Source organism: Tamandua tetradactyla, chromosome 3, assembly GCF_023851605.1.
Source record: "Tamandua tetradactyla isolate mTamTet1 chromosome 3, mTamTet1.pri, whole genome shotgun sequence".
NCBI classification, from domain to species: Eukaryota; Metazoa; Chordata; class Mammalia; order Pilosa; family Myrmecophagidae; genus Tamandua; species Tamandua tetradactyla.
In genome coordinates, this window is record NC_135329.1 from 69,616,183 (window position 1) to 69,633,858 (window position 17,676).

A 17,676-nucleotide genomic window follows, 5' to 3' on the forward strand; every position below is an offset into this window, starting at 1 on the left:
TTAATCTTTGGGGCCCAATCTTCTCACTTGGCTAAATGTTAAGAAAACAAAACATATCTGATCAAATCAATTCACAACACAAGTCAATTAACAGCATTTAAAATAAAGAAATTAAGGGCAGTGCGACAGTGGCTCAATGGCAGAATTCTTGCCTGCCATGCCGGAGACCTGGGTGCAATTTCCGATGCCTGCCCATGTTTTTTTTTTTTAAATAGGTTTAAAATAAAGAGATCATATGTAAGGAAGATATGGCACCTATTTGGGGTGGGGGTATCAACTTTTAAGCAGCACAGCACTACCTGGGAGGCCACACAAGAAATAGTGATGGTGCTAGCAGCTGGTATGAGATGAATATGTCCTAGGCACTACTGTAGGTCTTTTATCTATATTAATCCAATAAAGCAGAACTGAAAACTGAGGTGAAGAAAGGTTAAGTAATTTGGCCAAGGTCACTAAAATACTGATGGGTCCAAAATTCAACCCAGCTCCATAAAATGTCTGTTTTTCACACCTTCTCTCTTTTATGTATCCTAAACTCAGAGCTATCCAGATCCCTGCCCAATGTGCTTTCTAAAACTTTTCTTAGGTAGGTGAGAGAGGGCTGAAGGGTTGGGGGAAATAAAGAAATGGGGTGGTGATTGTTCTTTAGAATGAACTCTTTCCTTGGGAACTTTTTATTATGATTTAATTCCAAACTAAATAAAGGTTACAAGAATGGTACCCAGAATTCCTGTGTACCCCTTTGGCAAGACTGGCCAAGTGTCAATGCTCTGGTCCTGTCACATGCCTGTGTGCTCTTTCTGGGGGGTGGAGGGGGGAGATGCACACACACCTGTTTTATTTCTCAGCCCATTTGAGAATAAGTTGCAAACATCATATCCTTTTATTCCTAAATGTTCTGGTAAGTAGTTCCTAAAGTTTGGGTTCTTTGTTAGAAATACATGTATCTGCTGTTACAATAATCTTGCTGTGGTCTTTTGCCATAAAATGGAAGGTACTACAGACCTCAATTATTACGTCATAATCCCTGTAGTCAATTGCTGCACTCCAAATACTGCTGGGGCAGACTGCCTCACTGTTCTTGATTATATACAGCAATTACTGAAACCCTAAACACCCACCCATTAACATCAGATGTGGCCAGGTGACTTCTCAAGCAACTGAAATGTGAACGGATGTGATGGAAGCCATGTGTGAGCAAACGCTCTTAAGAGTGACTGTGGGATTCTACTACTGCCCTTTTCTCTCTACTAGGAGAATGTGGCTGGCCATAGGAGCATGAACTGTGAGCTAGAAATAAACCTATCATAAGCCACTGACTTTTTTTTTAATTGCAGCACAATCAAACAAAAACTGATTGATGCAGTACACTTCAAACTTTTCCTTAATTTTGTCATTCAAAAAACTGTTTTTCTCCCTTGCCTTCTGAAACTATTCAACTTTTTCCCCTAGCATATATTTCACTTAAAAAAAATGTGAATCACTTAGGCAATATTTCAGATTTAATGACATATGCTATGGGACAGATACATTTTTATATGTTTCTAATTTGATGTTCAAAATATCATTTGACAAGGATATAATCATCATTGTAAATACATAATCTTCTTGGAGAGGCTCTAGCTTTCATAACTCTGAGCAAGCTAATTTCTGCATTACTACCCTCCTTCTAGCTCAATAAAATCAGGGTAAGGAACTAAAACCACACACAGCAGTGGAATATTTTTTCTAAACTTGCTTTTTAAAAAAATATTTGTATTGAAAAATATCCACATATGGCCCAATCATATTATACAATCAGTGGCTTACAATATCATCACATAGTTGTGTATTCTTCATCATGATCATTTTCAGAACATTTGCATCACTCCAGAAAAAAGAAATAAAAGAGAAAAAAGAACTGATACATCCAAGACCCCTTTACCCCTCCCTCTCATTGACCCACAGTATCTCAATCTACCCAATCTTTACTCTTTTATCTCCCCCTCATTATCTTTTTTTTTATCCCCACAGCCTTTATTTTTACTCATCTGTCCATACCCTGAATAAAAGGAGCATCAGACACAAGGTATTCACAATCACATAGCCACATTGTAAAAGCTGTATTAGTTAAACAGTTTTCTTCAAGAATCAAGGATAATGGGCCATAGTTCAACAGTTTCAGGTACTTTCCTCTAGCTTCTCCAAAACACCACAAACTAAAAAGGGACATCTATATAATGCGTAAGAATAACCTCCAGGATAACTTCCCAACTCTGCTTGAAATTGCTCAGCCACTGAGACTTCCCCCATTTGGTCAAGAAGGCTTTCTTATTCCAATGATGCTGGTCCCCGACTCATCCCTGGGAATCAGGTCCCACTGTCAGGGAGATTTACATCCCTGGGAGTCATGTCCCATGTAGGGGTGAGGGCAGTGAATTCACCTGCCAAGCTGGCTTACAGAGAGAACAATAAAAGACACTCTCCAAGGGTGACTCTTAGGCATAATTATCAGTAGGCTTACCCTCTACTTCTCAGAAACAAACTTCACAGGAGGGAGTCCCAAGATCAAGGGCTCAGCCAACTGAATTGGTTGTTGCCACTGCTTGCAAGAATATCAGAAATTCTCCAGATGGGGAAGGTATTTCTTCCTTTCTCCCCAGCCCCCAAAGGGACTTTGCAAGCGATTTTTTATTCTCCTCTGCCCGAATTATTCTGGGGTATATTGGAGCATCACACTAACTGGACAAACCAACAAAATCTCATGCCCTATTCAAGATTCTATGTAATTACAGTGTCCAAGTACAATGACCACAGAAGTTAAATTAGATAATGTGCTACCCAAAATATAAATTTTGTACCAAATATACCTCTCTTCCTTTGATCTCACACAGAGATTGACGTTTGAAAAAGATATGGGCCATATCATCCTTTACTCTGTATTCTGATTTACCTTAGTCCTATCCAGATCAGCTTCATTCATATCTCTAGACAAAGTCTGACCACTTTTTCAGCTTTTTAAACTTGAAATGGAGTAATGCTGACTTTCATAGCTTCAGTGCTCTAACTCTGGGTCTCAGAGGTGTCACATGAATACTTGCAGTTTCAGGGAACGAGCAGGTTTACACAAAAAGCTCAATCTCAGAATTTAGAAATATCAGTTATAACTCCGAAATAAACGTGACTGCTGTAAGAGTTTACAATCTAGAAACCTTTACAATAGGCCCCAACCTGATAACCCAGGTTCGCAACTTCAATTCTCTGTGTTTGTATATTATAGTTAATCCATATAAGTGAGGCATGATAATATTTGTCTTTTTTCTAAACTTGCATTTAATGAAACATTCAATTCAAGTCTGGTTGTCTCTCTGTTGCTCTTAAGTAAAGCACACTACCAATATTTCAAGTATATCAAATAAATTTATATGTAGCATTCTAATGGACTGTAGTAACTATGCTCAAATTATTTTTTACTTTATGTATGTATGTACACACGTATGCATGTATGTATTTTTTGAGCCTCTGGAAAATCGCTATACCACTTCTCTTTTACTCCTGACCTTAAAATATATTTCAAAATGTGATGTCTTTGTTAAATGAATTAAAACCTTAAGTATTATCTTTCCATGAAGGAGAAGGTGTTGAACTCCTTAAATTCCTTTCAAAATGGAATTAATGTCCATAAAAAGGATCTCACAAATATATCTCAAATGTAAAACACCCTACCAAAAACACACATACCCACAAGGAAAAAAAGCAGAAGGAAAATAATCAGCTTTTTCTGATCCGCCAGTTACATGCCAAACCAAACACTTTCATCACATTTTTACAAGGCTGGGAAAGTTAATGCCTAGCAAGCCACAGGTGTAAAGGGGTTCTGGTCACACAGGAATGACCCCTAAGGCCTCACACATCCCACTTAGTTTTGTGATGTTGCTGAAGTACAAATCTGAATTCTGCTGGCCAGAAAGAAGATATACAGAAGTCATTCACTTAACTGACGACTGAGTGGACAAGTCAGAACTTCCTTCTCAGTAAGTCTTTCACTTTTGCACCTCTTCATAGGGACAGTATTGCCCACAGCTTACAAATAGAGGTTCGAAGTCAGACTAGCTGGGTATGAATCAGAGCTTCACCTCGAATTAGCTGTGTAACTCTAAGCAAGCTACTTAACCACCTTATTTCTTGATTTCATCAGCTGAACACTGGAAAGAATAACCGTCACTACCCCATAGGGTACTGGCAAAAACTAATGAATACATATAAAGTAGTTAGACCATAAAAATCACTCGATAAACGTTAGCCTCTATTCTTATTCCTACTGACAAATTTCACAGAAATTCTTAGAAGTATGCACTCCTCCAATGGAAGGATTCTCAGTGTTTCAGAATACTACCTTCATGACTGGCTAAGGTGTGTTTTATTGCTCTGCCCACCTGAGAAAGGTAAAGCTCAAAGACACAGGACACAAGCCAAAGAACACAGTAACTCTGTAACTCTACCTTATTATCAGCGTATCAGCTCCTCAAAGGTAGGAACTGAGCCTTACTCACCCCCATATTTTCAGATACCTGCAATAGAGTAAGTGCCTAAATTAATGTTTACTGATTGGAAAGAAGAAGGAATAGAAAGACGGGAATATCAGACTGTGGAGGAGAAAGGAAAAAAAAAACAAGAGAGAGGAAGAATGAATAAATGAAGAGAAGGGAGGGAGAGAGATGGAGAAACCAGGTAAGATCACACTTACTCTACCATCATTTAGAAAATAGCTTCAAATAAAATTTTAAAAATGATATTGGGTACTTGTCAAGTAGTTACTACATATCAGGCACTGAAATATACTCCTCATAAGCAATTCTACAAGCTTAAAGAGGTGTTAAGTTACTTTACCATAGTTATCTAGCAATTAAAGGCAGACAATTCAATCCCAGCACTCTGGCTCCAGGATGGGTTTAGCCACAATTGTAAGTCCGAGAAAGAGATTTACCTAATTACAGAAAGAACATGGAGGACAGCTGCAATATCCTACATTCATTAATTTGAAGACTAAGAAAACTTTTACAAACAAAAAGCACCCAAACTACGGAAAAGCACACACATGTACACACACACACTTCATAGGAGACTCATATACAAGCAATCATTTTTACATATTTCCATTCCTGTTTGCTATTAACTCATTCATTTTAATTTACTTGGTACAACCTGACTTCATCTCACGAGACATAGCGCCTCCTGGAGTAAAGGCAAAGAAGGCTTTGAAACAAAGTGAAATGACAAAATGAACTCTGCACATTGACTAAAATAAAAACACCTGGACCATAAATTTCAAAGTATCAAGTTACTTCATTTGTCCAGTAATCCTGATGAATTCAAAAGCAGCTTAGACCTAAACTGCAGCTGTGAGATGAACACAACAAACAGTACACAAAAGGCAATCCTCGAGAAGCACATTCAGAAGGTTTCCAGACAGCCATTCTAATAGGAAACTCGAAATCAATGTATCAGGCTGAAAAGCTGTCAAGACAGGAAAGCTACTGTTTTCTTAAAGCACTCCTCAGTCTGGAAATTCCTCAGAAGCTATAACAGGATTATCTGGTTACACATAATCAAATTCAGCAGCTAATATGTAAATATTACCAGTAAAGCTATTGCTAAGTACCATAGGAAAACCAGGGCTCAACATTTCAAAACTCACAGCATTTGGGGAACTGCAGGGAAAAAAATTTTGTGCTTTATCAAGCTCCTTGAATTAAATATAGGTAGCTAAAACACACATGCAAATAAATATACACAGTCAAAGCTATAATGCCTTGAAATAACTTTGTCAATTTTTTTTTTTTAAATAAGAGATATGAGCAGAGCAAAAGTTTCATAGTGCTTTGAACTCTCTACTGACTGAAAACTGCAATTAACACATCAAATGTTGAGGAAAGGTAATTAATAATCTAAGACATGAGAAACAATTAAAATTGCATTTTAGCAACTGCTTAATCTTCACAATCTTAAGAAGCTTTGACATAAAATATCATATAAATGGTAGAGCTAAACAAAGTTTTCTAGTGATTTAACAATCACCTATGTAACACCAGTTTACGGTGCTGATGGATATTTGAAACCACCCTCAAGTTATTTTCTAACACTGATATTCAAGGTAATAGGAATACTATTGCTTCCAAGTCTAACACATTTATCTGATAGAGAAGAACTTTAACTTTTAGTAAAACCACAAGGAAAAAGAAAACCTACAAAAATGTGTTTGCTAGGCCATAACTTCTAACTCAAGACATTACAGAAGACAAAGTCCCCAAGGAATGTGCAATAGGCCATCTTTGGAGGTGCTAGAAATTTAATAAAAAAAGGAGAAGAGCAAATGTTGGTGAAATCTTACTAGAGATGTAAAGAACCGAGCTGTACCACCCCTATCCAGTTCTGAACATTTCCAGAGTTAAGAATTAGGAATGAACATAACAGTTGGCATAGCCAGCCAGTCAAGCACACAGCTAAGAACTGAGGTGCCCCCTTCAGTCAGGGCAACAGAAAACCTGCCTCCTACCTCGGCACCAAGGGAGACGCACACTGTCATCAGAGCACAAAGTCTGTGGTAGCAGATGGCCATAGCTGGGTGCTAATTTGGATGGTGCCTCCGTGACTTTACATTTGGTTAAAGGAACTGGAGCAAAGTTCACACTGATAAATCATAAACAAGACCTTCCTATCATTTCCTCTTTGAAACAGAACCAATTCAATAAAAGAATATTCTGAAATTGTAAAGTAGGCATAAAAGTAAAAAATAACTATTGTCATTTAGATTTACTTAAAAATCTATGCAACTGAAACAACGTAGAGAAATAAACTGCACATCCAAATAGCTATAAATGTGAACCACTCGTCCGTGTTTTATAGCATAGTCTCACTGCTCTGTTTACTAAAGTTACTTTTTCAGTAACAGAACTGTGAATTTAAAAAAATACATGTATAGTAAAATGCTGGCTTTATTTTTTATTTTAGGTTTCTACTTATGACTTCATTTGCAAAATGCAGGAGGGGGCTCTACTATTAATGGACTAAATAACCAATGTTACTTTTTAGTTTTAAAAAAACTTATTTTAGTTATGAAAACATTACAAATATTTTAAAAGGAGAAGCAGTGCAATATAATCCCCACAATTTCCATTTGTTTATTATCCTTACTACTAAAGCAACACTAGTAAATTAATGCAAATAAGTTAATAACAGTACAACATTAAGAACAAAACTCACCTTGCAAAGGCAAGATCTTTACTCCAAATTCTTCAAGACGTTCCAGGGCTTGGATAAGATCCAGCTCCTCTTGAATGGCAGAGGGTCCATCTTCTATCAGCTGTAAGCAGCACCTAGGAGGAAGGGAGACACATAATTTCCAGTCATCAGTCAAGGAAAATCAGGGTGTCTTGATTTGTCCACAATTTTGTCTCTCAAAGCAAAAAAGAAATGACTTGCAAAACTTCAAAAGAGACATTTTTCCTGATCAGTGAGGAATCAACTGGTAAAGCAGTACCAAGTTAAACTAGAGGAAAAGGTGATTTGCTAATCTAAGACCTTGGGATATCCATGGAATATTTTAAGCATTTTTTTTTAATTGAGAGGAAGTGTACTAACTATGTTTGAATTAATGAATACAATTATTTTCTAACAGTGTGCAGATGGAACCTTGGGACATGAGACTACACAGGCAGATATCAGACCGTAAAGGGCTAAACAACACCACCATCACTTATCACCAGACAAACACACATAGCCCCAGTATGTATCTTATGACTGAGTAGTAAATATACTACTAGCTTGTTTTGCAAATTTAAATCAGTTGAGCACTCATATATACTGCTGATCAAATGTAAAAGATGTATAACCTATTCTTAGAATCTTTCAAAAATTTATGTGTTCCTAACTTTGAACTCAGGAATTCCAGCTCTAGGAATTTAAACTACAGATAGGCTCATATATGACCAAAGCCACATAACTATGCATGTTCACTACCACATGGCTTGTAATCATTTTTTTTTTCCTTTGGCATGGGCAGGCTCCAGGAATTGAACCCGGGTCTCCTACATGGCAGGTGAGAATTCTACCACAGAGCTATCCCTGAACCACCCTGTAGTCTTTTTTTTTTTTAATCCACCAAATTGAGAACTAATTAAACTGTATAAAAGCCAAATAGACTTTTCTACAATCACTAAAAAGGGATGAAATAGACCTATATGGACTCATGGAAAAAACATCAGTATCGCAATATCGATTGTAAATGTTAAAAAGCAAGACAAAGAAAGCCATATATAAATAGTAAGCTCCTATGTGATTTAAGAAAGAAGAGGGTAGTATTCAATAAAATATTTTAGAAGGCTATAAAAGAAAAGGATTAAAAAACATATTTTAGGGATAGCATTAAGGGAACTACAATGAGGAGGGAGATGTTTCAATATATATCCATTTTGTATTGTTTGATATTTCATCTTGTGTATTACTTCCTCCATAAAAAAACTAGTTATAATGTAACAATCGGATTATTAAAAATGCATGAACTGTTTTCTATATCCAGTTTAACTGTGACCATTTAAATACAGCCAAGCTCACAGGTCACAATCAGTTTAGTGCTGTATTATAAATACATGGCATCTTTTTAAAATTAAGGTGTTTCTTTGTGGAAAAGAAACTGTTGGAACAAAGACGAAATATAGGAAGTACAGATTTTAACATGATCTTGGAGAAACACCAGCCAAAAAGATTAAGATCAAATATAAATCCCAGTGTCAAATCTGTATGATATTTTCATCATCTGAAATAAATATACAATCCCTTGGGAGAAAAGAAAAACATTTACTAACTACTTTAAACAACTCTATCAAGTTCAAAAACACAGTTTGAGAAAACATGATTCTCTCTGAAATTAGACATCAGGAGGGAAAAAAGTTTCTTTTGCTTTTTAAGGTTTTGCTACAACTACCAACCATTATTGGGGAGGCGGAAGTAAAGTTAAATAGCTATCACAGGTATCATCAGATAATTTACAAATGGACCTCAAATTTAAATAAAAAATTTTAAACCACCAAAGTACTAAAAATCAATATGAGGAACTCTTTTAACAGTCTTGGGAATTAAACTTCCTTCAAAGGATAACACAAAAAATAGAAACTATAACAGAGCAGAATAATGATCATTTTTTTAATTTCGGAAAGAATAAATCATATATAATATAAACTGGGCAACAAACTGGAAACATCTAAGACAGGCAAAGGTCCTTTATACACAAAAAGCCCTTAAGAATCAATAGTAAAAAGATGAATCCAGAGGAAAAATATGTAAAGGCTAGGAAGGAGCTCAGAATTTATAATAGCAGATGCAGGTATTCAACTGGCAAAAATTAGAGAGACTAACAATTAGTGTGAAGGGACACTTGATATCCTATTAATAGAGATTTCAACTGGAACAGTTTGGCAACATGTACACTATTTTCATGTGACAATTTCACTTTGCCCTTTCTATGCAACTATGCAATCCTGTCTAATATTTGCAGTCCCCCAATGAAGCAGGTCCTATTACTTTCCTGATTTTACAGATGAAATCAATATTTATTGGCCTAATAAACAACTGAAAACAAAAGCATGTCATAAAAAGAAAGGTATACTAGAAAAAAAAAAGATAAAAATAATCAAAAACTACAACAGGTAAAAAAAGGAATGCATAGTACCAGCACATTTTTGTAAAAATTATATACAAGCATATATGCAAAATACAGTTTCAGAAGGATTAGGCTCAAAATACCTCCCTATTTTATTTAAATAAAAAGTAGAGAATTCACCCTCAAATAAAATGTAGAATCTTTTCTACATTACTAACTAGAAAACTGGAGAAGTCAGGATAAAACTTCAACACATGAAGTTGAAGAATGGGGCACAGTAAGAAAAAAACAAACAAGGGCATTGCAGAGCCCACAGGCACCTCACACTAACGAGCTTGTCAGCTTACTTCAGGTTCTTTGATGGAGAAATAAAAATTCAGAGATTACATGAGAAACTCGGGGCCTCAGAAAAATTGCTAATTGCCCTGAAGAAGGAAAACAAGTTGAAAAAAAAACTTTCTAGAAATGAATGAGGATCAGCTCAGCTCTCAGTATGAACTAAGCAGGGTCCTGGAAAGGAGAGTTCAGACAAAGAAAAACAAAACACAAACCAAGACTTCCAGGGTCTGAAGCGAAGAAGAAACTACAGAGGAACAAGACTCTATGAGAAGAGAGCTGGGACAGCTACGGGTAAGGACAGCAGGAAATGGGACAGACTGGAGAGGAGAGGATGTGTCCCAACTAGACCAGCTGCCCACTGCTGGAACTCTGAACAAGGAAGGTGAGCTTTGGAAGCTTTTAAGATTCATTAGCACAGAGGTGAAACATATTTTATTTCTTGATCCATACTTATTGGGTTCCTTTAATTCCATAAAATTTAAGTTTATAAAAAATAACATTACATCAGAAAAATTCTCTTGGAAAAGAAATCAACATAATTTTATATAAGTATGGACTTAGACAATGAACGCACATTTTTTCTAATGTTACACAAGAAGAGTAGACTCAAATATATCAGTACAAATTTCTAGGTCAAGTGAGGAAATGGCTCATGGCCTAGAAATTTCAACCTGGAAGGAAATTTTGAGCTTTATTATCTAATAAGCACCCTTGTCTCTAAATAGAGCAGAAGCCATAGGAAGGCAACAGACCCCACCTAAATGTGCTAAAAATTTCCAGAACTTGAATTGGCAGCTATCACATGAATCTCTTCCATCAGAAGAAGTCTAATCTTACAATCAGCAAAAATAACTGTGGGAGGCTTGGTAGGAAAGAAGGGTCAAGAGGAAGTTGTGACTATCATAGCATAATTAGCTATCTATCTATATTTAAGCAATAAATAGCCATGCCCCAAACAGTTTAGTTAATCTGAACTTGTGATAAACAGATTTTGTAAAGTAAAGAACAAAAGTAACAGTAGGGTGCTTGCTTCAGCAGCACATATACTAAAATTGTAACGATACAGAGAAGATTAGCATGGGCCCTGTGCAAGGAAAACATGCAAATTCATGAAGCATTCCATATTTACAAAAAAAAAAAAAAAAAAAGTAACAGTAGGCATGTGTATCCTGACTGCCCAAAATCCCTCTTGGAGACGAATGGGGAGTTATTCTACCTAGCCAGATCCATGCAGCTATCAGTGAAGTTGGTGGAAGAATTGAAGTACTCTCTGCTGGCAGCCAAAACCAAGTCAACACTTTTCTCATAACTGACTCTGTACTGGGTTTTCCCTTTATGGACTAAAGCAGCTGGTGGATTTATGGAACAAGCACTGCAGTGCATCATCTGCCCAGCTAGGTGGATATTTTCAAGGCGACTGGAACACAGAAGGCTTTCTGTAAATATCTGGGGAAAAAAAGACATTGAAATTAGTGTCAAAGACGGAAAGATTCAATTCTCAACAAAATGAAGGCTCTGAAATCCAAATGTAATAAATTAAAAATATATCCATCCTAGAGGTAAATTGTATACTTCAAAATGGTTAATTTTATGATATGTGAATTTCACTTCAAATTTAAAAATCTATGCTTTGGGAAGAAGAAAAAATTAATTTCACGAAAATTATGTATAATTATATTTAATGTGTTACATGAATATTTCAGTAAAGTATCTACAACTCATTGTCATTAACAAACAAAATGCATTAGACACACTGTCCCACAATCAACAGGATCCACTCTGGTTATTTATAATATTTTAGTGTAAGAAGGCTAATATTTAAAAGAAAATCTTTGAATACAATACATATAGTTCATGAAACTGCTGAAAGCATCTGAATTCAGTTTTACCAATAAATAGTCAAGTTACAAACGTTATACTCAAACCTATCATTAAAATCAAAATATATAGTATAGCATTGGGTCTTTCCCAACCAGCAAACATAAAAAATATTTAAATAAAACAAGAGCCACTGATGGAAATCAGTCATACAAAAGACCATTTTATTCTGCTAGAAAACTAATAGCATCAATTAATTAAAAAGTACCTGAGAACATTATATACTTATTACAATAAAGTAATTAAATGAATAGATCCTTTTAAACCTACACTAATAATGTTAAAATATAATTAGCACAAGGACATCTCAAAAAATGCCCTTCCCTATCATTCCACTATTGGATTAGACTAGCACAGAAATGGAAACAACAGATATAAAAAGAAAGGGGGGGAGGATTTAATGGAGAAGAAAGACCTCAGAACTAGAAGTCATCCAATAGGTCCACAGGATCTCTCTATTTTCATTTCATTGTGCTAAGCTTCCTGGGGGATACATTTTTAGATAGACTTTATTCATATGTCTGATCATACCAATGATCAAAGCAATCAGCTATGAAATAAAGACTGTAACAGAAAGCAAATTCTACTCATCTGTTAGGTGAAAATGTCTTACTCCAAGTCTAATTCAAATGACTTCTATATGACAGTTGCTCTGCTCTTCTGATTCTCCAAGTAAGCCAAAGACTTACATTGTCCAACATTGAAAAATACAACTCACTCATTCTGAAACTTAAAATGTTTTGCTAAAATGAGCAATATAAATTTCTATTCTACAAGCTGTATAGAAATCGTTAACTAACATTTTCAAAATTATGCTCTTTAGTTTTCCCATTATTATGCAAAGACAAAAAAACCTAATGGCCAAAATTCCAAAGGACAGCATAGCATAATTTAAAAGGTGTTAAAATACTATTTTAAAATTTAACTTAATCAAATATAAATTGTCTTTTCTAGAACCTTTTCAAAAATTGTCATAAGATGCTTTCAAACACCTTTTCAAGATAAACTAGAAGCCAAAGTCATTAAAATATCAAAAACTAATAAAAAAAAGTTTAAATAAATAAAGTCAACTTTATGTGATAGACTACTCCACATAGAAGCAAATTCAAGTGTAATGTACTTATTGCCATTTTTCAAGTGGAGTCAGAAACAGGAAAATACCAAAGTAGCACGACTTCAACTTAAAACACTACTTCAAACATACTAATGACAGTTAGGTGTGCATATAGAATATTCCTGAAATGGGATTTAAGTTTTGCTTTAAATGTAAAAAGAGAAGTTTCTAGGAGTCATACATAGTCTGATACTGAAATCATTAAAAGCAATATTACACATACTCAAGCATTGAAAAATCTGAAATAGAAATACAAAACCATGGATTTCTCGATAGTCTCTAAAACAATGCACCTAGCTCTTTTCTTAAAATCAGCTTGAACTAAACACTAAATAATCATATAAAACAGAGGTCCATTTTTACAACTCTCATTTCATCCATGGACCACGCTCAGTAATATGAAAGCAAAGGGGCATGAATAATATTTCATAGAATTTGTAACTGGCTTATTTAACAAGAAAAACTCAAATTAGAAATCTCTTAAATATTGCATATCATTCAAATTGGGTTACTTGGATCATTTTTCCATGTAAACCAGGTGTAGTTTATGGGTAATACAAACATTTCTTAAGTATCCTTTATGTTCTGGACAGCACGATACACACTAGGGGATGCGCATGATCTGAAAATGACTGCCGAGGAATGCCCGCCCAAATGAAAGAAACACAATAACTGCCTGTTAAAGAAAGGGGCTAGAAGAAGAAAGTAAGAGAGGGAGAAAGAGGACATTCCAGGCAGAGAACAACATGCAGAAAGTCCCAGAAACATAACAGAGCAGAGGCAGGAGGGACTCATGAGTGATCTGACGGAGCTGGAATGTCGGATACCTGGGGAGTGGCTAGGATATGAGCTCGTCAGGCTATGAAAAGTATGGCTACTTCCTCATTGCTGATCTGGAATCAGCAACACATTTTAAGGAGAGCAACGTCATGAAAAGGTTTGTTTTAAAAGAATGCTCTGGGTGAGTGTAAACTAGAAAAAGACAAGGGAGTGGAAAGATAAGTTAGAAGACTGCTGCAACTTGGCAGAGACAAGGGAGTAGAGAGACAAGTTAGAAGACTGCTGCAATTTGGCAGAGACAAGGGAGTACAGAGACGAGTTAGAGATCTGCTACAACTTGGCAGAGATGGTGAGGACCCTGAGTGGCAGAGGAGAAAGACAGGCAGATATGAAAGGTATTTCTCAGGTATATTTAATAGGTTCAATGACTATCAAAACTATGGAGTGAAAGAGGTGCCAAATATGACTCATATTTTTCTACCTGAGACTTAACCCACTAAATGGGTGTTGCAATGAAACTAGATAGGGGAGATATGCAACATAGGAGGTGAGGTACAGAAGCATTCAATAAACTATAAAGCACTGATCAGGTATTAGCTGTTATTTAATATTATTGTTTATAATGAAGCTTATAGTGAAGACTATAAGTGTGTCCAATAAACAAAATGTAACTACCAAAATGTCTAAATTAAAGGGAAATAAATTACATATACAGAGTTACCTCATAGCAAGCATCAGAATCAAGACACACGTAAACATTCTGCTGCATGGCTAACATGTCCTGCAACAACATTCTCCAGTAAGACTCACTGACAGGAGGCTGCCTGGAAAAAAAAATAAGAGAAAGAGGAGGAAAAGAAAACAATTCATTAAATCTCTCTTCAACTAACTGAAAATTAAAAAAAAAAGAATTGGTACCGCTATTCCACATGCCACACAAGCTCCCAAATGATCAACTGAAATATGCCTCATGGGAATTTCTAGGATTTAAATCCTAAAACTTGGATTTAAAATAGAGGGAAAAGTTGGGCAACAATGCTGCAATACTACAGATGCTGCCAAAGCTTGCTCTGTCACAGGCTGCCTAGACGAAACTGGAAGAGCACCAGCTAGAAATGTGAAGGTAAATAAGCTGTGAGTTTCTAAGGTAAAATAAATCACAGTGAGGTAAAGCAGTTATGATATAGCAGAAAAAAACCCTTGGAGACACGGGAATCAGTTTTGAATTCCATCTTTATCACTCCACAATCCCTAACAGTGAGGGTATTTACTTGGACTCAACATTCAGACCAGAAGACGGCCGCAGGCCATGTCAGGTGTCAGACCACGGGACAAGAGCCACAGCAGGGTGGCCTTGACCGCTGTTTCAGAGGCAATTTAAAGAGGACTCCAGAAGTCGTCTTTCCCAGGGAATGGTCCAAGTGTAAGGAGACTGGGCCACATGTGGGAAGCCATAAGAGTGGCCCCGTTTGACCTGGAAGAAGCCTGGAGGCCCACAAGAGTTTCTGAAGGATTACACAGGCACAGTTTTCAGGGTACCCTCAAGGGACACATCAGTCAACAAACAAGACCGTCTACAGCAGGTACTTCTAATCCATTGACAGCTCTCCAGTTCAGATCCAGTGTGCCAGTGAGGAATCCATCTGATATTAAGCAGTGAGCCCACACAATCTACTTGATCACATGTCATTTCATGCTGGCTTCCAGGGTTCCAGAGTTCAGGGGTGAATAGCTTAGATCCTCCTATGACAGGGGAAAGGGCTTTGTGGGTGCTTCCACCCACAGCCATGAACTCACTGTGTGACCCTGAGCAATTCATTTAATGTTGTTGAATTTCAGTTTCCTCACTCCAAGCACAGCAGCTCAGAGAATGATTAGAAGGGATACATGAGATTAACTCTGAAAACGAGCTCAATTACCTTTACAGATTTAAGTAAGTTTTTAAATCTCTTTCAGCTTCAGATACCCTTTACAGATTTTAGTAAATTTTTTTAACGAGCTCAATTACCTTTACAGATTTAAGTAAGATTGTTAATCTCTCTCAACTTCAGATTTCCTTTTTATATAAGAGGAGGATTAACTACAATATATGAAAAAAAAATCCATTTTTCGAGCATATAAAAGGTATTCAATAAATGTGAATGAATCTGAAGATTACCAACAGAGTTCATTTTCTGTAATCACACACACAATTACTAATATCGTACTAAGAGGAAGAATGTGCCCTAATTCTGCCTCTTTCAAGAGTTCATGTTTGTTAAAAACATAAATTTGAATGATCATTTATGTTTCTCTTCATATTAAATATTCTCTTCACGTTAGTTAAGTTCTATATAATATGAATCTTATTCTTTGAAAAAGGCAGTTTTTTGTTTATCTTGTTGTTGGTAGTCAGATAAACAATTGGATTAATGTTTCTTCTCAAACATCTTTTTCTTTTGATCTTTCATAATGTCGTTAAAAATCAACACTGTTTCCAAATGCTATGTGTTAAAAACAGAACAAACAGACTCTCTCTGTATAATAATTATTGCTAGGGGAAAGCATGCATTGCAGATTATTCCTGAGAAAAATCCAATCTTTAGAAATTTTTGTCCAGAAATTTTTTAAGAAGTACATGCTACATTTGCCTATGGCATTTGATGTTCATTACACAAAATGAACAATTACTCCTGTTCCACACACAATGACAGAAAAGAACATTATTTTTTCAGCACACATGGCCAAAACAATAATAATAAAGCTGTATTTGCATGTATTTCAGGGTAACACATGAACTGTTTCCGTTGGTAATAGTATATGAACTCTTTTAGTGGACCTCAAAGAACCGGAGAGTCTTTCAGATCTTTCTTGCAGGAAGAGGAACAGCAGAAAGTTTGAAGAAGCAGGTGTTCACCTTGTGCTAGTTTGACAAAATCATACCTAGGCACTGTTGAACAGAATTCAAGTTCCCATAGCCCAGCTGTTCTTCTGGAAGCCATCAGCATGGGACAGATGGTACTAAAGTTTTCTTTTGTTTGACCAGCACTAAATAGAGATTCTGATTAAAATAAGTTATAAGACATTATTTACACTGTCCTTTCTCAGGTTACATTTGGGCAATAAGAACTAAGCAGAACTTGAAGGAGCCATATGAGGTTCCAAAATTAACAGAACAAACCCTGAATACAAACATGATGAGGGGTAGCACTGGAGCAGAGGTGGATCTTCTAGGACGAAATGGTATATAGTATTCAAAATCGGAAAACTTGATTTGTGACAGATTCCATGAGATCTGCCACCATTTAGAATGTTCATACAAATATCTGCTGAAGGCCAAGCCATGGTAGCTGTGTTAAGTTTGAAAGCTGCCAGAATGCAGTACACCAGAAATGGGACAGCTTTTATAAAGGGTAATTTAATAGTTACAAGTTTATACTTCTAAGGAAGTTAAAGTAGCCAAATTGAGGCACCACAGGAGGTTATCTTCACTCAAGAAAGGCTGATGGGTGAGCAACACCTTTGTCAAATGGGTAGTCATGTGGCTGTTATCTGCTGATCCCTTGCTTTCAGCCTCTGCTCCTGTGGGGGCTCCTCAGTTTACTTCTCTAGAGCTGGCTTTCATCTCTTGGCTTCCCTTGGCTCTCTCCAGGTTCTACCTTGCTTTACATCTCACAGTACCCGTATGCTAGGCTGCAAACTTCTCCAGACATCTGCAGCTCTGTTCTCCATGTATATTCATATGTGTCAGCTCTGCTGTAACGTTTCTGTCAAGCTCTGGGGCTTCTGTTAATTCTGACACTCTCCAAAATGTTTCCTCTTTTAAAAGATTCCACTAAACTAATCAAGACCCACCTGGAATAGGTGGTATCACATCCCCATCTAATCAAGGGTCACACCCACAACTGGACGCATCACATTTCCATGGAGATAATCCAATCAAGTTTTC

General features: G+C 36.3%; 1 protein-coding gene and 1 non-coding gene across 4 annotated transcripts in view; one reads left to right on the forward strand and one right to left on the reverse strand.

Moving 5' to 3' along the window:
* The window catches only part of NBAS (NBAS subunit of NRZ tethering complex), a 585,536-nt gene that overhangs the window by 293,867 nt on the left and 273,993 nt on the right, over nucleotides 1-17,676 (reverse strand). For all 3 annotated transcript variants that reach the window (XM_077153236.1, XM_077153235.1, XM_077153237.1), the window contains 3 exons: nucleotides 14,470-14,572; nucleotides 11,193-11,422; nucleotides 7,243-7,355 (listed from right to left, as the gene is read on the reverse strand). In XM_077153236.1, coding sequence (XP_077009351.1) covers nucleotides 7,243-7,355; nucleotides 11,193-11,422; nucleotides 14,470-14,572 — 446 coding nt within the window. The remainder of the gene's footprint in view (nucleotides 1-7,242; nucleotides 7,356-11,192; nucleotides 11,423-14,469; nucleotides 14,573-17,676) is intronic.
* LOC143678451 (U6 spliceosomal RNA) lies at nucleotides 10,999-11,105 on the forward strand. Its single transcript, XR_013173261.1, has one exon. It is a non-coding gene; the product is annotated as a U6 spliceosomal RNA (small nuclear RNA).